The following is a 21,853-nucleotide window of genomic DNA, read 5'->3' on the forward strand; positions in this document are numbered from 1 at the left end:
ACATGTCTAAAAATAAGTGCATCTTCAATTTGGTGGTCTTTCTGCAGCTCAGCTGTACATGAAAATGTAATTACAATCACCAAAACATGTCTAATGAAAAGAAGCGCATCTTTAGTTTCACAAAGTATGGATTTCTCTTGTGCTGCATGCATGCCACTAGTACGGAAGTTTCTCATCAACAGATGCCTATTCTGTGAGAGTTGGTAGTGAATTAAGCAGGATTATGATTAGACTGTAAATTTCTTCTGTTTTTGAATTGTTTTTAAATCCTTCTGTCACACAGGACAGTGTGCCCCGTGAACTACACCTTAACATCACTAGAACGGGTGGATTAGTGGGAGATGTTGCAGTTAACCTTAGTGTTGTCTACATTCTGCCTGGAAGTAACAGCCCTTCAAATGAAGTTGGTCTTACTTATCCAGATGTAGTATCAATAGCTGCGGGCACAAGTAGCATCTCTGTGACAGTGCAGATCGCTAATGATGGATTCATTAAGCTTGGGTCTACTTTCAAAGCTGAGCTGACGGCTGTCAGATTACAGAGTGGAGGCAAGTGATGTGATGTGTACATGTATTTAACCCTTCAGTTCAATTCCTGATGTTTCCCCATAAAGTCTCTCTGTGTCAGACAAGTTAAGTATTAGTTGGGAGAATTTGATTATATATCAAGAAAATAGAATACCAAATTTTGTAATGCTTGGGTGCAGTAATTGGCACAGAATACCATGTCTCTATATACAGTAGAAACCTGATTTGAACTTACATGTACTTCCACCAAATCAGATTTCTGGAATTACAACTGTTATAATAAAAAGTATTCACATTATGTTCACTGACAGAGGAGTTTTACAATACATGTGTACATCAGAAGTGACAGTGCAGTATATACATGTACAGTTGTATCAGTTTTAGTTGTTAAACATGCTCACTTGTACATGTACTGTATTTTGTCTGTACATTTTCTGGCATGAAGGTTGAGTTGCCATTGAGACTAAAATAAAATTAGTGACTTGTGACCCTAAATTTCCATAAACTTCAGGCCTTTATAGCCCACCTCTTGGAATGTACTGTACTTCATGTTTTTATTTACAATCAAATTAATTTGTGCATTCCTATTTTCATTATATTTATTTTTTTTTGTCTTTTTGTGGAATCCATTTTTTATGATTCATTTAGGGAAAAATTCTTTAGAAAATTTCATGTACAAATGTAATAAGGTACTTGTCTACTAAAAATAAAAACTGGTCTATTCTCATTGATAATCAGTTACATCACATGTACCTTTTGACCAAAAGTAAGATATATATAATATTAATTTTTAAGGAAAAAAATACTTACAATGTAATACAATACAATGTATCAATTTTGTCAATGAAAGCTACACCTGTACTTTTGATATGAAACATTCACCTCTAATTAAACAATATTAAATTCATAGCACCAATCTACCAGCATCACATCATTGAATTTCACTTATGCCAAGAATTATTTTCAACAGCCTCACCATTAATAAACTCAGTGGCACCCTCTTCACCAAGGATTGGAAGCAGATCTGCGGCATTCCTCAATGTAACATCAAAAGATGCCAATGGGGAAATTGGATTTTCTACAGCACACCAAACTGTTTCTGTTCAGGAGCCATCAGGTCCCTCTTCATTGTTAATTCAGCTGCCAGTGAGACGCACTGGTACTGCAGACAGGGTTGTCGTGCACTGGAATATCACTAGTGATAGCGCCACTTTTTTTGCCAATGATACTGGACCACAGAGTGGAGAAGTTGTGTTTGAAGAAGGTTAGTCAGAATTCCCAAAGTTACTTAGTGAAGTGGCCATAACAAGTGTACTCAATGAGGACCCACCTTGTGTAGGGGTAGGGGGGCTTAATGCAAGACACCACCTGTTTGATTAGCCAAATGGACAAATTTATTGGCCTCAAAATTCAAGTTGAGACTTTCATATTCAGTGCATGAAGCTTGTATTGCTGGAGAAATGGCACAAGGAGGTTTGAATCTTTTTAGTTTACTCTACTCCTGATAAAGTGGGGGCTATACAAACAAGACACCATCTTTTAGAGGTGGGAAAGGTAGGATACACGAAGAGACTGGTCACCTGTCTGTTTGCAGAGTGGTGGGTTCTGTCTGAGTAAAATAGTTTTGACCATTTCCCTTAAAGGTATTTTCTGTTGTACCGGGAATTCTTAAATTCTTGTTCTTGGATATTTCACATAAAGTGGTTAGGAGTTAAGTGGCAGTTTCTCTTAAAGCGGTCCATCGCATTTCGGGTTCGGAAAAAAGTTTTCCCTCAAACTTTGCCCAGTGAACTATCTTAGGTTGTAAGTAAATGCAACGACTTTCGTTTTTGGAAATACGTTAAAATATATTTTTTAGAGCTCTCAACAGTGAAGGCTGCAAAAGGCCTAATTTTGAGCTTGGCCAGAACGAGAAATTTCATAAGTTGACGAGCTCGCCGCTCAAAAACAACCAAACGCACCAAATTATTATTATTATTCCTAAGTTAAGTGGTCCTTCAAAGGTTGGAAACGCATGTTAGTTTTGATACATTTTGATTTACGGGTCCGTGAAAATTTAAATATCAGCAACCGTTAGATCGCTTTTTGTGAACATGCAAAAGTATGGTGTCTTCGCCGGCCTTTATTTCACGAGTCCAGACCAGACCATTCTAAATTCCAACTGAATCCTACTAAACAGATGTTAGGAAGCATAGAAATATAAAAATACCTTGCACTTTTTATCTTCCTTTGCCACAGCGACTTCGAAAATTTCGTGCTTATGCGAGTAAGTAAGCTCATTTGCATAATGTGTATGAAATACACATTATGCTTCCTAACATCTGTTTAGTAGGATTCAGTTGGAATTTAGAATAGTCTGGTCTGGACTCGTGAAATAAAGGCCGGCGAAGACACCATACTTTTGCATGTTCACAAAAAGCGATCTAACGGTTGCTGATATTTAAATTTTCACGGACCCGTAAATCAAAATGTATCAAAATTAACATGCGTTTCCAACCTTTGAAGGACCACTTAACTTAGGAATAATAATAATAATTTGGTGCGTTTGGTTGTTTTTGAGCGGCGAGCTCGTCAACTTATGAAATTTCTCGTTCTGGCCAAGCTCAAAATTAGGCCTTTTGCAGCCTTCACTGTTGAGAGCTCTAAAAAATATATTTTAACGTATTTCTAAAAACTAAAGTCGTTGCATTTACTTACAACCTAAGATAGTTCACTGGGCAAAGTTTGAGGGAAAACTTTTTTTCGAACCCGAAATGCGATGGACCGCTTTAAGAGAAACTGCCACTTAATAATTGCTCCCCCTCGTCCACTGCTAGATGGGATACTGTCCTTAACAGGACTGGCTATTGCTGCCAGCAAAGGCTATAATTTGCACTTCCCTGGCACTATCTATGGACACTATTATTGAAACAATTATTACGCTACATACACCTCTTGCTTTCCATCTTTCAAAGACTCCACTTCTTACTGTTTTCTCCACCACATCTGTTAATTACTTTCCTAACCTCTCCTGTCCTGAATACTGTAGTCTTCTTACTCCTCAAAATTAATTCTACTGCCAGGTAGTAAGGCTAAGGTTTACTGACACGTGATTAATTTTGGCTGCTTGTAAATCAATTAAAGTCCACCTGCAATGAAAATGCCATGCCAATTGATTCTTTAGACATGTTAATTAATGTAATTATTGTATTGTAATTATTGTTTGTTCTTGAAGGTCATGATGAGGTAAACATAACTATTGAAATAAAACCAGATGATACGCCCGAAGTAGCTGAAATCTTTACAGTTAACCTTGTCAATGTGTCAGATCTGGACAGACTTCAAACAGGAGCTGTAAGTATACCTGGCTTGTGCATTTTCTGTTACAAAGAAAATTGTACCAAGAATCCATCTCCCACTAGACATCTGTGTTCTACACACATGGAATATTACATGGCAGGAATGACATAACCTCCCTTAAGGTTGTACTTCACCTTGCAGTAGCTAACACTTTAGTCCACTAGGTCTGGAGAAACACGCTGTACCTATTTTAAAGTGGCTACACACCAGTACTAACTTATCTGTAAGTACTTCCCCCCCCCTCGAGAGCCTTCCTGGTTCTTCCTGTGACTTTCGGTTCTCTAAAGACCATTCACTTCTAGAAACTAGTCTCACTGATAAATTACAATGTATATCCAATTCATGCAATTATCTGTTTAATTTTGTTAACAGAGCAGTGCACAAGTGACCATTGAGGAGAGCGATAATCCTGGAGGAACATTTCAGTTTAAGAATGACACTGCAATTTATACACAGGTGAGTTTTAAACTTTGAACTTCATTGGTGTAAAAAATTAATTTATATGCCAGTAGGTTAAGTTGTACGAAAAAAAAAAATACTGACATAATTTTGCTCATTGATTTGCAAGATTTTATTTTCTTGAAGGCCAAGTAGGAATTTAAAGGGACACTGTCATGGGGATTTTAATGCTTTTTGGTAAAATGTAATAAAATTGGCAAATAGGTTTTCTTGTACATGAAATGCACCTAGAACATTAAGATGGAGCTATAAAGCAAATTGTTGTTGTTGGGAAGAAGGGAGCCATAATACATGTAATTTTTAGGTGTTTTATGAGTCCAGAAGGACAAAACTTGAGAAAATCAACCTGACTTTTTTAAGTTGAGACCTAGAGTTCCTGATGGCCTTATTTACTGTTACAAAACAAAAAAATTATATCTTTGAAGTAACCAGCATCAAGCAAGAGTACTACTGAATAATTTTCATGTGAATGAAATGTAGAATCACAGACTGAGAAGTAAGAACCACCTTGTACAGTATAGCAAACAGCACCAGTGCTCCTCAAAAGCTTTTAGGTAATGGACTTAAGGTTTGTGTCTAGAGAAGAAGGAGGTCAAACCTAGTAAAAGAGATCAATGAACAGGTTTGTCTTTTCTTTTATTAGGAGGGCAGTTCCTTCAGTGTTGTCGTTGAGAGACATGGTGCTGCATTGGATACCCGTTTTGTGGTTTTCAGAATGGTCCCATCTGGTAACGATTATTCTTTGCCCTTGTCTTCTTTACTCATTACATGATGCCACAACACCAACAACACTGATTTATGTCATTTTGCACTGTTGGTATTCACTGTATCAGAAATGATGAATGTGACAGTTATCATAGTTCTGTAATTTTCTGCTAGATCTGTCTCTTTGTGTGGTCTTGGCAAAAGTTACATTGTAACTTTGAGAAAATTGTAATTGTTTGATAATTTTGTATAGCTACATTGTGTGGGATGGCATGTTAAGGGAAAGGGTGTGCAGGACTTATATAAAATGTTTACATCCGATTTCACTTGTAAGAGGAACTCAACAGTTATTGTCTAAGATTGTTTGTCATAGCACTGATTTATTTAAGGTCAGACACTGCATTTGCTACACAGTATACATGTACATAATGATGTTCCAGCTCAGTCTCACACTGTATAATTATAATCAATCTGTATTATAAGCAATTTGTTGTGAATCACTTTTCATTATTTAACCTTCTGAATCGCAGGAGTCAATGACTTTTTTGGAAGTGAGGCATCTGTTGAATTCTCTCCTGGTGAACGAGAAAAGTCTTTTCCAGTGGTTGTAATTGATGATAATGTTCCTGAGGTAGGTATTGTTACTAAAATTGAACTGATGGTAGTTTGTTTGTTTTGAATAGAGATGTGATTTAATTTATTATAAAACTGCTCTTGAAACAACAGTTCAAAGCTCATGTTTGCTTTCTGTGGAAAGCAAGATTGTCCAAAGGGCAGTAGCACAAAATTAGTGTCCCATAACATGTATACCTTAAGAAATGATAAAGTGTATCTGTCCCTAAAGAAAAGTTTATTTTTGATTTGTTTACCATGTGGGTATATTACAATTTTTTTTTTTTTTTCTTTCGTCTTTGGAAACGTCTGGTCATTTTTGACTAATTAGTCACAACCAATTGTTTGCTACAGTGGGTTAGTATGCCAATTGCAGCAATTGGCAGAATTCGTTTGGAAAGCTGTGGCTCCATTTTTAATAAACAAGTTTATGTTATCTTTATCTTCCTGTGTATTTATGGTGATATTTTAACAACAGTTAACATCATCATTAATTTTTGGGCACCCATGTGTCATGTCTTTACAGATTGATGAGACATTTATGCTGAAGCTTTACAGTGAAGGACCTGCTGGAAAGAAAGGGGTTCTTGGAAACCAGATTACAATCAGTGTCACTGTTAGTGAGAATGATGATCCGTATGGAGTGGTTGGATTTAAGGCTCCAAATCTTGTCAAAACTATCAGTAAGTTTATAAACTTGAGTGCCATGAGCGTATCTATCTTCTGACTCTCCTACACAACCACCTACCTTAACCTACCTCACCCCCTTGTATCAACCTACCTGCCTACCCACCTACAGTGTAGCTAGCTACCTATCTACCTTCCTGCCTACCTACATCACTTATGTCCAGGATTGAACGCAAGTATTGTTTAAATACTTCATGTTTGACTGTGATATTTGACATTTCCATATTACTTCATATTTGACAGATTTTGGTGTGTTTTGGTGAACTTTTATTAATGAGAACACTTTGTGATGCCTGTTATGAGGAACATGCATCTCATTAGCGTTCAATCCTGGACATATCTGACCTACCTACCTACCTACCTACATCTGTACCTACCTACCTTCTTACAACCTACCTATCTTTTACTACCCACCCACCCACCGCCCACCTACCTATTTCCTCCCTCCTTTCGTTTCCCCTTCCCTCCCTCCCTCCATTCAACCCCCTACATGTACCTACCTACCTACCTCCTTACCTACCTACCTCCCTCCCTCCCTCCCTCCCTCCCTCCCTCCCTCCCTCCCTCCCTCCCTCCCTCCTCCCTCCCCCCCCCACCTACCTACCTACCTACCTACCTACCTACCTACCTACCTACCTACCTACCTACCTACCTACCTACCAGTAATTGAAATTAATCTATCATGTTTGGAAATGAAAGGTGCAAGGAAAAAATTGCTAGTCGACATATTAATTTATTTTTATTTGGTAAATTTAAGCTTCTTATTAATTACCGTAATGTTAACACCTGTGTCTGTCTTTGCCAATCCAGATGAATCCAAGGAAAACACAGAGAGTGCCAGCTTTGAGGTTTTCCGTGACAGAGGAACATTTGGTGTTGTTACTGTTTTCTGGAATATCACTGCTGATAATGGTGCTGATCCATCTCTAGATGTCTCTCCAGTGTCTGGCAAGGTCACCTTCTCGGCTGGAGATAGCTCCAAGTTTATAACCATTCAGTCTCTGCCAGACAGTGTGAGTGTTACATAACGTCTTTACAATGTAACGGCTAAATGAGTTTTTGTTTGAACAAAAAATTAGTATGCAAGCATTAATTGGTCTTGCTTTTGTCAGGATTAGAATTTTAATATTTGCACACCTTTATCCATCAAGAAAACAAGATAAATCTTCATTGACTTGTGTCATTTTTAAGTTAAATAACACAGGTTCAAGTGTTGTAAAGTTAGCAAAAGAAAATGATTTTGATGGTCATAAAGTTCCTTGGGGTGGGTATTTATTCTTTCCTGGAACCCTATAACTGATACATGTAATTGTAAAGCAAAAACATTTTGGTATGTCAGTTTTATTTAATGTAATTTACATGTGGTTTACCAGTATTAGTTATTAGCTATTAGCCAATCATAGCATTCTCATAATCTTCTGTTAAATGTAACATAAAATTAATTTGTTTCTGTCATGTTTAAAATAAAGATACATGAAATAATTATTTCAGTTAGTTTAATAGTTAGCCATGCATTAAATCATGTGATCGTTTTACTTCCACAGATTCCTGAAGAAAACAAATCATTCACAATCCACTTGAACAACATATCAAGCATTGCAAAGTTAGGTAGTCAGCAACTGCGTGAAGCTACCCTTATTATCACCAAGAATGATGACCCAGTCTATTTTGCTTCACCTGTGTCAATTCAGGTGAGAGAGGGTCACTATGCCAATCTGACCATTCATCGTGGAGGCGATGGTAGCAACATTGTGGATGTTTTCTATCAAACAGTGGATGGCACTGCGACATCTTCATCTGGTGACTACCAGGCTGAGACAGGACATGTGACGTTTAATGTTGGAGAGTTCCAGAAGAGAGTGTCCATTTGGGTGCACAATGATAGTACCCCAGAGGGAGTGGAAACGTTTCAAGTCGTTCTTACAAATTCATCAGGAGACACAGTTCTTTATAATGAAACTACTGCAACTGTGTCTATTTTGGCCAATGATGGAGGAACAGGAGTTTTCCAGTTTGCTTCCAGTTCAGTAAATGAAACAACGGAAGAGAATGCCGCTGCAGAATTTACGTAAGATACAGACTTTATGGGTTACTGTCATTAGTGGCTAGTAGGGCACAGTTTTCTTTATGTATTAATTTTCTGCAATATTTTCCTCTAGTGTTGAAAGAAAGCCTTTCCAGTTTGGTGAGGTCAGGGTGTACTGGCAGGTTGTGCGCTTGTTGCCCGGTGGAGGTGTCTCAGAACTGTCACCAGGCCAAGAGTTTACAAATGTTGTGGGCTTTGTTACATTCGCCAATGGTGTGTCATCCCAAACTATAACATTGACACCAGTTCAAGATGGTATTGCTGAGCTAGATGAATCATTTGAACTTCGTCTCATAAATGCAACAGGTAAATTAAATATATTTCATAGGTTTTAGTTAGATATTTCTTAGAGCAGTTTTCAATTGAGTGTCATAAAACCAAAAAGCAAAGTAATTAGCTGTAATCACTCTGACCAATAACAAAGGACACAGACAATCCAAACCAATCAAAACTGGAAGCAAATACACGTAGTCGGCATGAAGCGTGGGAAAACGTGCGCAAGCGAGACACAATTGGTTTTGGTTTTAGTTCTGATTGGCTGAGAAAGTGGCGCAAGATTAATGAACCAATCACTAAGCGCAGTAATGCAAAACCAAAGCAAACGCAAATTACTTTCATAGACATCATCATCATTGTCAAGACCATTGTCATGGTCATCATTGTCGTTGTCAATGATATCATCATCATCATCATCATCATCGTTGTTGTCGTCGTCGTCATCATCATCATCATCATCTTTGTCCTAACCCTTGTGTAAAACAGGGCCTTTTTGTGCCAGAGGAAATTTTTTTTCTTTGTGAAGTTCTCTTTTAAAAGCAGATTTGTTGTCAAACCATCCTGAAGGCAAAAGTTTAATTGGGACTCCACCAAATTTGCATGCTACATTTTAAAAGTTGTTCATGAATTCTGATGTGGTACTGCAATAATGTAAAAACTATGTAAACTTGAACAGTCTATGTAGTCATTTTACATTGCTAACTTCATCATTTCTAGGAATTCAAACTGGTGAGGATGGCAGGATCAGCAGTCCATCAAAAGCTTTTCTGACAATCACTGCCAATGATGATCCAAATGGATTGTTTAAGTTTGCTGAAAGGTCTGTGGACATTCCAGAAGACTTTGAACCTGGAATGGAATCTACTGCCACCAAAAATGTGACGGTTTTAAGGAATCAAGGCTCCTGGGGAACAGTCAGGGTAAGACAAACACATAAAGGTATCAGATATACCACCAAATTGACATCATCACTTTGCAAGTCAGCAGGCTCTCATACTGCCAAGTGTAAAAGTTTTTTAATAATAAACAATATTTCTTCTTAATACAGTTTGGATAGATCTTTCCACAAGATTGTCCATTTTGAATATTGAGAGCTAATCAAACAAAGTTACATGATCACTTTTTGGTGCAAAATTGGTGGTGAAACAGGACAATACACCTGTACATGATCAAGGTCTCCTCCCCAGGGTCTGCAATTGATTATGACCAATACCTTTCCATCCAGTAGAAAGGATGTACTGAGTAGAAGGTAGGGAGAATCAGAAGGCAGAGAAAAATGGGAAGAAAAGCAGCAAGAAAACAATTGGTACATGTGCACAAAAAATTCCAAATTTTGGGGTTTCAAAATTTTGGAAATGCACTTTTCAAGTCCTGGCTAAAACCCTAAAGTGATAACTGATTAAAGGATACCATTGTGTTCTAAACATGTGCTGCGCTGTTGTGTTGCAGGTTGCTTGGGAAGTTCAGACTGCTCCTGCATCATTAGCCAGATCAGATAATGCGTATGATTTATTTCTTCTTGGGTCAGTCATGTCAGGCGTTAAGAGTGTGCCTTCACAGCGGAGACCAAACACAGGGACCTATGTGTTTTGCTTTGATGGAGCTAACAATGGTAAGGTGATCTGGTTTCCTACCTGGTTAAAAATCATAGCCTGACTACGGCGGCCCACTTTTCTCAAGAAAAATCTGTGTTTGTCATCTTAAGAAAATTCATTGCAAGGAAATTTCAAGTCCTAAAAATTTCATTGCAGGAAAATTGGTCTGTGTGAAAATGCATTGTTAGTATTAAAGTGTATTATATAAAAATGCATCCATAGCAGTTTATCAACATTATGAAAGTTAAGGTCTTGAAAATTAAGTTAATGACAACTTACAAGTACAAGTAAGATGGTTGTTCAGCCCTTGTGTAGAAGTGCTAAATCATTGTCTTTAATATAGTTATTTCCCTTTTCATTTTAATTTGTATAATTGTTTTTCTTTTACAGAATCATTTGTTGAGGTTGCTGGTTTAACTGGCCTAGAATCAAAATTTAGTGTGAGGTGAGTAGTGCAGTGGATTGGAAATTCTGATGTTATGAAAGGGACTTTAAGTTACTCATAAGGAAATGTCCGTAAGTTATTCGTAAGAAAATGTGTTTCCCTGAAACATTTTTTTAGTTGTAAAACGCTCATAAAAGATACAGGGGCAATATTTGTAAGGAAATCTGGTGCACTTTCATAATATGATTTTCAGAAATGTTCCCAAGCAGATGTTTTATGTACAGTTGTTAACTGGCTGTTTTATAACCCACACTTTTCAGGCTATGGGTGAATGCTACCAAGGAGCTGTATGGATATGTGTTGTCCAATGTGGCTGGAAATGTGGTAAACTTTGCTTTGGCACTAAACACAACTGGGTCCACAACCACAGCAGACTTCTTTTACTTATCAAACAAGGTAATTACTATAAATTATAATTATGGCTTTAAATGAATAATCAAGCCATTACTATACACACACCACACATATACATTACAGATTACATGTACTTACTGAGGGGGTAGAGATGCCATGTTTACTTATCGAAGAAGGCTCTTGATTAATCTCACTTAATTGCTAAAGGAAGAGCTGAGATTAATAATACCATTTTAGTATAATAGTGGTTTTAAGTAGGAATTCAGATTAAGGTAGACTATAAGTTTAGAAAATTCAGTTTTTTTTAAAGTAAATAACTAAAATAATGTTTTGCTACGATTTAAAAGACTTATTGACAGCACATTTTCTTTGCTATTACCTATTGACACAGCTTTTTTTACTGCTATGTTGAGTGTTTTGTTTAACATCAAAAATGATCACCATGTGGATTTTTTATTTTTCAAATGAACACATTTTGACATCAATCCTTTTTTTTTTTCAGACCGAGGTGAATTTTGGCAAGAACATAGCTGACAATAGCTGGCATTTTGTGGTTTTTACTGTGGATGCTGTGGATAAAAATGAAGTCAAGTTTTACTTGGATGGAGATGCAGTTAACGGCAATCCATGGTAAGGGCTTAAAACTAAATTATTTTGTTTAATTAGTGCAATGGGATCCTGATTTCTCAAACCCTTGATTTCTTGAACCTCCAAATACCGTATTTTTCGATTAAGCGCCCTGGGCGCTATTAAATTTTTGGACCGTGAGAGTGGGCGCTTATTCAAGGCTGGGCGCTTATTCGAGGCTGGGCGCTTCGAGGCTGGGCGCTATTAAATTTTCACCATTTCTCGCAAGTGGTAAGTTTATTTTAGAACAAAACAATGAATAATATTAAAACGCGAAAATGCACCAAAGCAGGATTTTAATTGTTCATTGAAAGTTTCTGTAAAATACGAGAAAACTTGTCTTCGGGGACGTTTCTGGTAGTACTTAGTCAATTTCAACCTCAATGTCAATAATAATCAAGTACTCCTCTTGTGCACTTCAGTATTTTTTGTAAGGGGGTGGGGGTCCACGGGCGTTTTTGAGGTGGGCACTTATTCGAAGTTGGGCGGTTAATCGAATAAATACGAAAACTCGAACCAAAAGTCGTTTCTCTTCCCTCAGTCCAACACTGCATGAGTTTTACCGCGATTTCTTGAACAGTAAACGTTACTGCAAGCAATGTAAAGTTTAAGCTACTCACTAAAGTCTAAGTTAGTAGAAAAGTCCACTAGCCTCATTATTTTGGGAAGGACTCTCCTTGCACACTGGGCATGTGCTAATAGTTGTTTGTCTTCCCTCAGTCCAACACTGCATGAGTTTTATCCCCAGTTTCTTGAACTCTCCAATTACTTGATCCAGTCTTAGTTTCCCTTGGACATTCGAGAAATCGGGATTACACTATATCTGATTTCAAAATTAGCAAAGGAAGAGCAGGGTAATATGAGCCTTGAATGTTTTGAAATCAAGGATAAGAGACTGCAAATTATCCCAGGTAGCTACTCAGCCAATAGTTTTACTAATACTTTTTTTAAACTCAAAGTTATTACATGTATTAGTAATAAAGTCCCTAGCCCCATTGTTTTGGGATGGACTCTCTTTGCACACTGGGCATGTGTTGAAATTTGTTGATATTAATTGTTTTATTAATTATGAATTATCATTAATTTTAAATTTTTCTGTGGTGCAAGTTCAGATTTGTAGGTGTTAAACCTATGGCAGTATTTCTATACTAAAAGCCACTTTTTTTTAGGCCCATCCCCTCAGGATCATTCAGCTTGGGTGCTGTCTACCGAGTAGGAAAAGGACAAACATCGGAAGCACAGTTTACAGGATGCATTCAGGACATTACAGAATACCCTGAAGTACTGGTTGCAGAGTAAGTTTTCTTTTTCTTGTAACGACAGTCAACACTCTGAACAGTCAACACTCTGAACATCTGTCTGCTCAAGAGACAAGGCTAAAAAAGTCAAGTTTGGGTTGTCTGGGGCAAGTAGATTTTCAAACTGGGCAAATAACTTGTTATTCTTACTTGCCCAATTGGCAAGGGCCCAGCCAAGCCATCTGCCGACTAAATTATGATTTTTAACAAAAAAAGGAAGTTAGAGAAGCACTCAAATGTCCCAGGCAAGCAAAATTTGAGGGCTGCTTGCCCAAAGGGCGAGCTGGAATTAATTTCTAAATTAAATTCTTGAGCAATGTGTCCACATTTTGTGTCCAAGGCAGGAATCTCTCGAATGTGGAAATTTCATATTTGCTCTAAACATGACGGTCTAAATTGTTTTGGCTTAGTTATAATATTATTGTAGATGAATTGTTCAACAACGACACGAGCATGGGACAAAGAAAAAATCTGAGTCCCCGATGGGAATTGAACCCATGGCCTCCCAGATACTGGTTGGGCGCCCTAACCAACTGAACTATGAGAGACTTGTGGTGAGCTGGGCCACTGAGTACTATAGTATCTGGGAGACCATGGGTTTGATTCCCGTCTGGGACTCAGATTTTTTTTTTGTCCCATGCTTGTGTCATTGTTGAACAATTCATCTTCATTTTTCATCTCCGAGCTTAAAATTTACCATCTTTATTATTTACGTCGGGGACTCAGATTTTTTCTTTGTCCCATGCTCCTGTCATTGTTGAACAATTCATCTTCATTATTCATCACTAAGCTTAAAATTTACCATCTCTATTATTTACTACTTATAATATTAATTTTGGTAATACACAATAATACATGTAAACCTCATGATGCATCAACTGTACATATCTATTTGTTTCTTCTTGTCAGCTCGGTTAAAGAAATGGCCGAAGATAACAATGAACTTACACCAGTCAATGGCTATTTAACCTTTGAACCTGGGGTTACACAAAGGAAGGTAGCAATAAGCACTGTTGATGATAATACACCAGAGGATGACACACCATACACTGTAGTGCTGTACAGTCCTTTGGGTGGTGCAAGATTGGACACGGCATCTGCTGAGTTTAAAATGAGGCTTACAGGTAATCTTATGATTGTTGAAAATGTGTATACAATACTTAGACAATGTGGATGACTGGATAGACTATTGGTTGATGGACTCAAAATGCTTTAAATAGAAGTTGTTGTGGATCTTGGAATCATGTTGGTGATTGGTTACTTCTGAGAAAAGCAGCAGTAAATGCACATTAAAAAAATGTGGAAAAATGTTACTGTTACTTCCAGTTGTGGCTGCAAATGCAACATGTTAACTACTGAAAAAGGAAAAAAATTCAATGTTCCACATGTTTCGGGCTTAGCCCTTCTTTTTTTCCACTAAAGAAGAGTTCTGACAACGTAGCGGTCAGCAGTTATTCCCATGAAAAAACTGACGGCCTTACAGACCCGATGGCATAAGTGCTTACCGACGTAACCACCAAAAAGGGAAAAAACTTTTAAAGGTCTCACCATCCATGGTTCGAGTGCCCTTGTTGTTAGGGTAAACAACCAGCAGTTCTTTCTGGATTAGAAGAGCAACAACAATGACAACTTGTAACGAAACATGTTAATTTTTGTTCTTTGTTATCTTTTAGTCCTGAAAAGTGACAATGCTAATGGGCTGTTTGCCTTGAAGTCCATAAGTCCAATACCAATTAACGAGTCCACTAATGTTACTGTGACTATTGAGCGGAAAGAGGGTCTGTTTGGTACAGCCACTGTCTTCTGGAGTGTGGTTAGGCTTTCAACCTCACAGCTAGCCTCAGATGATTTTATAAAGGCCAGTGGTAGCGTGGTTTTTGCAGAAAATGACAATGAGAAGGTATGTAAAGAGGGAAAAATTAAAGGGACTTATAAAAATACATAATCAAGTAGCTACCCCGGGTGACAAAGTGCAACTAGATGTACATGCAAACAGAGACCCATAAGTAAAGAGTTATTGGTTCACATGTTTACACTGTTACAGCAAATTAGAAAATTTTTGGTTAAGTGTACATTTATACAGTAGAGAAAGGATTTTTACATTGCAGAATTCCAGATAAGAAAAGGGGCTCAAATCAAAAATCCGGCTAGGTCCACTCCACTACGTGACCTGCTAAATTAATAGATAATATCTAACGTTTGAGTGAGAAGTTATGGAAAGGTCAGCCTTTTGCGGGTGTCTGTAAACTCTTAAAAGCAGACGACGTTTGGGAGCTACACTATGCCATTATCAAGTCAAAAAGGTAAACTTTAGGCAAGAATAAATAAAGCGTGAAACAAAAAAATGTTTGAGTGTCCTATGGGTATAATACCCAAAGTAAAACCATAGAAAAAGTAAAAAAAAAATTATCTTATTAATAGTGGGTAATCAGTTCAAAAATTGGCGAAAATCGAGTCACTTTGTGTGTTGAGAGAAGGAATGGCTTAGAAAAGTAAAAATTTATGTGGGAACTTGTTTTCAATTGTTGATGTCTTTTGCCCACTAGGATCTGATAATTCCTGTGAATGACGACTCAATACCTGAAGTAGATGAGTACTTTACTCTAAATTTGACATCAGTTTCACCTATGGACGGAAGCACTCCCACTAGTGCTGCAAGCTTGAAGCCCGGCTTTACAGAAGTGAACATCACTATAGAAGCAAGTGACAATCCCAATGGATTACTTCAGTTCATGTCACATGTTCCAGCTGCAAATGAAACAATCTTTCCATCATCGGCCCAGTTTAAAATTGACACCAGGGAGAGTGCAGGGACACTTACACTCTATGTGATACGAGCACAAGGAACACTAGGTAAGGCAGCAGCATATATACTAACAGAGTAACTTGAATTCAGGAGTATCTCGTAATGTAGTTCCCTAGATTGATGACTGCCATTTTCAATAAGCTGAGTGGTAACAAGTAATTTTCAGAAATTAAGGTCTTTGAAATTAACCCAAATTGGAGGGAAGATTGATTTTGAATGAATAAAATTAACTCGAGAAAGGGGGCAAATTTTCGAAATGAAGAAAATGTTTTCTGTCTCTAAAGATATATTTTGGCTGTAGTACAAAAAAAAAACGGATGTCGAGAACCGGTTTTCTGAAAGCAAGAATGAACTAGAAGTATTGCAGATGACATATCTTTCAATCTTTTAAAGAAAAGATTGAACAGAAGTGTGCAGAAAAGAGGTTATTATTTCCGAGTTGTTGTATGTGTGTTCGGACAGTATCCAGAATTTGGGGTGAAATTAAGGTCTGGGGGATCAACGCACCACTTATTAATAAATAGTGTTGTGGCATTAACGTTGACAATAATTAACGCAACTTAAATTGACGTGAATTAACGTGAATATTACGAATTCGCGTTAATTTCATGGGGCGTTTATTTCCTATAATACGGTACTGGTAGATCTGAAATTGTTTATTTAAAGTGTGTTATTTTTAATCTCCAGGGAATGTAAAGTGCCAGTGGAAGACTGTTGCAGACACGGCCAAGTCTCCAGACGATTACATTGACACCACAGGCGCTGTGGAGTTTGCTGCTGGTTCTCGCAATAGCACAATTAACATCGCAATTGTTGATGACAACATCTCAGAACTTGAAAAGAAATTTAAGGTGGAACTTTTCAATGCTGAGGGAGGAGGTAGGTTTTCTAAAAGAACAGCATTTTGCTTTGGTTGTTAGCTGTCAGATACATGTAAATTATTAAACACCAGCTGTGTTTTTGTCAGAAGATGGAAAGCGGGGTCCAAAAAGAATGTTAGTCTTTAAACTTGTAAAACGTTAGATACAAATATGGAAGAATGGTGGCGAACATTAGGCTTTTAAGAAGGAAAACCCAGCAAAGCTGTGTGATCTGCTCCAATATAGAGTGACTGCATGCATCTTACAAGAGCTCAATAGCATTAGAATGATCACGCCCCATACTCTGGCATTAGCAAGCTCATGTCATTAAGAAGCATTTTTCTTGGTATTTGTTTTTATTTTTTTTATTTATTTAATGCAACTTTATTATTACACACAATGCTAATTACATAGGTACTACAGATAATTACAAAAATACATATTTACAACGGGCTATTTACCAGGGACATACTTTTCAAACAGCACTTTCAAAAGGAAAAAAAATTGTTATGACTACTTCTAAAATACAATTTTTACTCACACTACAACACTGAATTATGCTAATTACATTAATACAACAAGACACATTCTAAATAATTACTTACTTTTGTCGAAAAACATAGCTTATTTATAAACAGTTTCTTTATTATTTTTCTTGGTATTAACTTAAAGTTCAGTCTGTAGATTTCAAATGATGTAGCAATTAAATTCAGTAGATATAGCAAGTCTTGTGCTTATTTAATATAAGAAAGATATTTGTCAATATCTATTACAGTAGTTACACAAGCTACTGGAAACTATTTCTGAGTTCTCCTAACTAGTTTAAACAAGTCTCCTGTAGCTCAGTGTTAGAGAAACCAATCTTCGTGTGGAAGGTCATAGGTTTGACTTTTGCTGGGAGAACTCGCTTTGTTTTCATCGAGGAGCTTCTGTCACTAACTGGTAAATGGTTCTAAAGCAAGCTTCTTATTTACCGTCAGTTCTTTCTACACATTATTTACATTCACATTTTTTTTATAGCTGAACTAAATCCTGTTGCAAAGTTCGCATACGTGACAATTCTTCCAAGTGATGATGCCTTTGGTATCATCAGCTTCGCTCCAGACTCTCTCAGCCGCGTTGTCAGTGAAGGCAGCGGCAGTACTGTAACCTTGACAGTCCAAAGAACACGTGGTGTATTGGGTCCCTCAAGTGTCTACTGGCAAGTGTCAGGACCAGGTGCCCATGATGTGGAGAACACAGATGGCTTTGTTTTGCTGAGTGAATTCAGTAATACCACACAAATTGTTATCAGGATCAAACAAGATGCTGTATGTTTTGTTTTTATATTCCTTCAGTGTCTTGTCCTAAAACTTCTGGTAAAAAGTAATACGCCCTGGCTTGTTTTTGTTCAAAATACTTTTTGGTGGGTTAATTATGGAAGGGCTGATCATCATGACAGACGTTTAAACATGGTTGGGCTTATACTTCTTGGAAGGTTTTTTGTGCCTGAGAAATTAGAGATTCACAAAAAATGTGTGGATGGTAAAACTTTCAGTAGCAGGCAATACGAAACCCTAAGCAAGCCCCAGATGCAGTTGTGAAGTGAAGATCTACAAAAGTACCTAATCATACCGTAACAATTAATAAATGCAGACTAAGGTCTACAGTAGAGGCACGAAGTCAGAAGAAATTTATTGTCAACTAGTGATGAATCTACATGTAATTACAAGCCGGTTGGGAGGGGGAGGGGGGTTAATCACTATCTGGAAGGCTTTTTCCAGCTGCGATTTAGACGGAATATACACCTAGTTGCAATAACGTCATAGAAAAAAGAAAAAAAAGAAAAAAGGTAAATAGGAATTAATTAGCGTAGTTTCATAACTGGTAGCATTTACAGAAAACTCACGAGTTTTTATCTGCAAACTTCGAGTCCACTTTTTATGATGTAACAAGTCAAATTGATTTATTCGTATTTTGAGGCATTTTCAGGCCGTTTGTACGAATAAATTTCATGCATGCGCTTAATTCCTATTTGTCTTTTTCCTTTTCCTTTTTTTCTATGACAACTTAATTGCAATTAGGCGTACAAGAAAGAGTCTAGTTTTCTGACAGTTATTTTAAAAACACTGTTGATAACTTGAAAATCAAGGCTTCCGTTGTCTATAATAGCAAAGTAATCATAACACTGTGTAGATTATTTATTCTTATTTTATCGTTTACCAGGATCCTGAGCTTGCAGAAAGCTTCCTGGTTCACCTACGGAATGTGTCTGCAGGCCGCCTAGCAGATCAAGGAACACAGTCCAATATCACAATTTTGGCCAGTGATGATCCGTATGGCGTATTTATATTCTCTCCTTCTCAATTCAATGTCAGTGAAAACAACGTGACTGTAAACTTAACAATAAAACGCATGTCAGGAACACAAGGTGTTGTTAGAGTGAACTACAGGACCACAAGTGGAAGTGCTTCACCAAATCAGGACTATGTGCCCCTCATGGGAGCTGTTGTGTTTAACGAGGGACAGAAGAATGCCACTGTTAGTTTAATGGTGCTGGATGATGTTATTCCTGAAGCTGCAGAGACAATCATGGTGAATTTAACTGATGTGCAGCTGGTCGGCGGGCATCCAGTGTTTCCTGGTAGGTCTTTTACATTGACTGTTTCTAGACATTGCCAAATAACCTGATCATTGGGCTAATACGAGTAACTCTGTTGCTCTGTTGCTCTTGTAACTCTGTTGCTCCAGTAACCAACAGTTACTACACTAATATACTAATCAAAGGAAGAGATGCGTAGATGATTGAATGAATGTTTTGTACTAGTCACCTGGTAAACCCAAATTTTCAATTAACTGCTAGGCTTGTGCTACTGTGCTAGTGACGGGGTGTGAACTCAACATGGATTTCTTGCGCTGTGCATGAATCTGAGGTTTTTCTTAATAGAGGAATGGGTTGTATGAACGAACCTACAGCTATGTGATTTTGCTGGTCCAAATAACAAAAGAAAGTAATTGCTGTAAAAAAAAAAATTGCCAGTTGAAAGAAATCTTACTAAGCAAATTTAATATTTGGTAGTGGACTAAGTATATTCTAGCCTTGTAGTGAAGATGTAGCAAAATGGGAAAAAATGATCTGAGTGGAAATTCTAGGAATATTGCCATGCACATGAGACATTGTGAGAAATAATGTTTGCACCTTTTCCCCTTTCCTTTCAAGTTCACTTTTTCCCCCTTCATCTGATGACTTATTGTTAGAAACAGGCAACATTTACTATGCAGGTTTGTTTTCTTACATTGTTCTTCATTGCTTTATTTTTTTTCTCATACCACCCAGCACCAGACAATTCCCCTCGAATAGGTGCGTCACGTGTGGCACAGGTTGAGATAGAAAAGAACGACAATGCCAATGGGATTGTACAGCTGTCAGCAAGCACAGTCAGTGTCCATGAACCACACACTGGATCAGTTGTGAATGTCACAAGAACTGCTGGGGATTTTGGCACTGTAAGTTAGCATGATTTGGGACAATTTGCAGCTCAGTGGTGCATGCCAAATTTTGTGGCGTTTGAGGAATTTTCGGTTCAACTCAACTGTTTGTTGCCTTTTAACTTATTAATAGCTTAAACGACCCTTTAGTTCACAAATGATGTCTCCAATCCTGGAATTATGCAACCTTTGTTTTGTCACATCAATTGGGTGGGACATGGTTTCCTCGCACATTGATTTTACATCAAGATTTTTGAGTTTTATAAGGGCTTATTCATGCTCCTTTAGGCTAATAATGAGTAACAATGAAAAAAAAAAATACTTGGAAACTGCATAAAAAGACGTTTGACCAGCACTGCGTCAAGTTAGACAAATTTTGGTAACTTTCTGTTGTAACTTTTCCTTATTATTTTACGCCCGCTAAACAAACAAGACGGATAGAAATCCACCAATCACAGCCCACTTGTATGACCTTCTGAAATTTTGGGCTCATTTGCATGAAACAAACAACGGTATGCATTGAATTTGATTGGCTCATTTCGGACATGTTGAACGATAATGTCGAAAGATAGCTGCTACGCACATAGCACTAAAAGCGTCTATAAAACTAATTCCAAAAAGGATTTCTTTCTTGTTGGGCTTAACACAGCCAATGTTAAGTTTTATTAATACTATCTTCATATTCAATTTTCATATTGTCGTTGTAGTCTTGTGTACTTAAGGTGCCACCCATGATTTTTTCCCTTTTTTTTTTTTTTTTTTTTTGTTTTTTTTAGTTTTAGACTGTATGTAAAAATATCAATAAACTGCTATCTATCTAAACCATACATTGTCTTATTATTTTCAGATTTCTGTATCATTTGATGTTGTTGCCTTATCTGCCGATGGCTCAGATTACAGAATCCAGTCAAGAAGCATCACCTTAGTAGAAAAACAGCGAGTTGCTGTAGTGCCAGTAGACATAATTCATGACATGACACCAGAATTTGATGAGAGCTTCCAAATTAAATTAATTGGTGTGGCTGGTGGTGCTAAGCTTGGCTCTCCACTGGAGTGTACAGTTACTATACTGGAAAATGACTATCCATATGGCTTGATAGGTAAGTGTTAGCGTACAGTTGGGAGTTTTGTTTCATTTTTACCTTTCGTCTTTGTGCTATTAAGTCGCACGTAAGGCCTAGGTGGCTTGGCTTCAATTACATGATGTGACTCAATCTCGTACCTTGAGTGTTTGTTGCTTACCGAACAAGCTTAACTAAACGAGGAGCGATTCAAAAGTTCCGTTGCAGGATCGATTTTGATTAGTTTTGGGAACAATAAAAATGGCCGGAAATAAAACCCCAAAAAGTTTGTTGAGCCATGCTTTTGAAAGCTAGGCATGCGCAATTTAATCAGAAGTCCGATATTTTCCGATTTCCAACCAGAACTTTCCAGGGTCACTCGTTTCCCAACCACTGGTCAAGGGGATCGAAGACTCTGGGTATAAGGTTGGGTGTGACTTGGAGTATTGCTACCTTCTCTTTTTGGGATGCCAGTCCACTGCAGGTTACTCCCCACGATTTGTGTCCGGTTGCCCTAAAAATGATGCCAGTGCCTCATTATACTGTATTTATACCATCCATAGAAAATACAGCCTCAGATAGGACCGTTGTATTTCGCGGTTTCCCCCCTTCCCTCTTTTTTTTTTTTTTTTTTTTTTTTTTTTTTTT

At 37.5% G+C, this 21,853-nt stretch overlaps 1 protein-coding gene across 1 annotated transcript in view; it reads left to right on the forward strand.

Moving 5' to 3' along the window:
* Nucleotides 1–21,853, forward strand: part of LOC144661141 (adhesion G-protein coupled receptor V1-like) — an 87,413-nt gene that overhangs the window by 9,660 nt on the left and 55,900 nt on the right. The window contains exons 7-30 of the mRNA XM_078521850.1: nucleotides 284–548; nucleotides 1,498–1,791; nucleotides 3,742–3,860; nucleotides 4,239–4,322; nucleotides 4,969–5,053; nucleotides 5,561–5,661; nucleotides 6,169–6,325; nucleotides 7,140–7,342; nucleotides 7,874–8,397; nucleotides 8,489–8,721; nucleotides 9,409–9,611; nucleotides 10,141–10,303; nucleotides 10,677–10,731; nucleotides 10,992–11,127; nucleotides 11,588–11,715; nucleotides 12,882–13,007; nucleotides 13,920–14,134; nucleotides 14,684–14,910; nucleotides 15,557–15,863; nucleotides 16,504–16,695; nucleotides 17,697–17,986; nucleotides 18,882–19,299; nucleotides 19,993–20,162; nucleotides 20,992–21,244. Coding sequence (XP_078377976.1) covers nucleotides 284–548; nucleotides 1,498–1,791; nucleotides 3,742–3,860; nucleotides 4,239–4,322; nucleotides 4,969–5,053; nucleotides 5,561–5,661; nucleotides 6,169–6,325; nucleotides 7,140–7,342; nucleotides 7,874–8,397; nucleotides 8,489–8,721; nucleotides 9,409–9,611; nucleotides 10,141–10,303; nucleotides 10,677–10,731; nucleotides 10,992–11,127; nucleotides 11,588–11,715; nucleotides 12,882–13,007; nucleotides 13,920–14,134; nucleotides 14,684–14,910; nucleotides 15,557–15,863; nucleotides 16,504–16,695; nucleotides 17,697–17,986; nucleotides 18,882–19,299; nucleotides 19,993–20,162; nucleotides 20,992–21,244 — 4,948 coding nt within the window. The remainder of the gene's footprint in view (nucleotides 1–283; nucleotides 549–1,497; nucleotides 1,792–3,741; nucleotides 3,861–4,238; nucleotides 4,323–4,968; nucleotides 5,054–5,560; nucleotides 5,662–6,168; nucleotides 6,326–7,139; nucleotides 7,343–7,873; nucleotides 8,398–8,488; nucleotides 8,722–9,408; nucleotides 9,612–10,140; nucleotides 10,304–10,676; nucleotides 10,732–10,991; nucleotides 11,128–11,587; nucleotides 11,716–12,881; nucleotides 13,008–13,919; nucleotides 14,135–14,683; nucleotides 14,911–15,556; nucleotides 15,864–16,503; nucleotides 16,696–17,696; nucleotides 17,987–18,881; nucleotides 19,300–19,992; nucleotides 20,163–20,991; nucleotides 21,245–21,853) is intronic.

This window comes from Oculina patagonica, chromosome 1 (assembly GCF_052425735.1).
Source record: "Oculina patagonica isolate OP01 chromosome 1, crgOcupat, whole genome shotgun sequence".
Lineage (NCBI taxonomy): Eukaryota > Metazoa > Cnidaria > Anthozoa > Scleractinia > Oculinidae > Oculina > Oculina patagonica.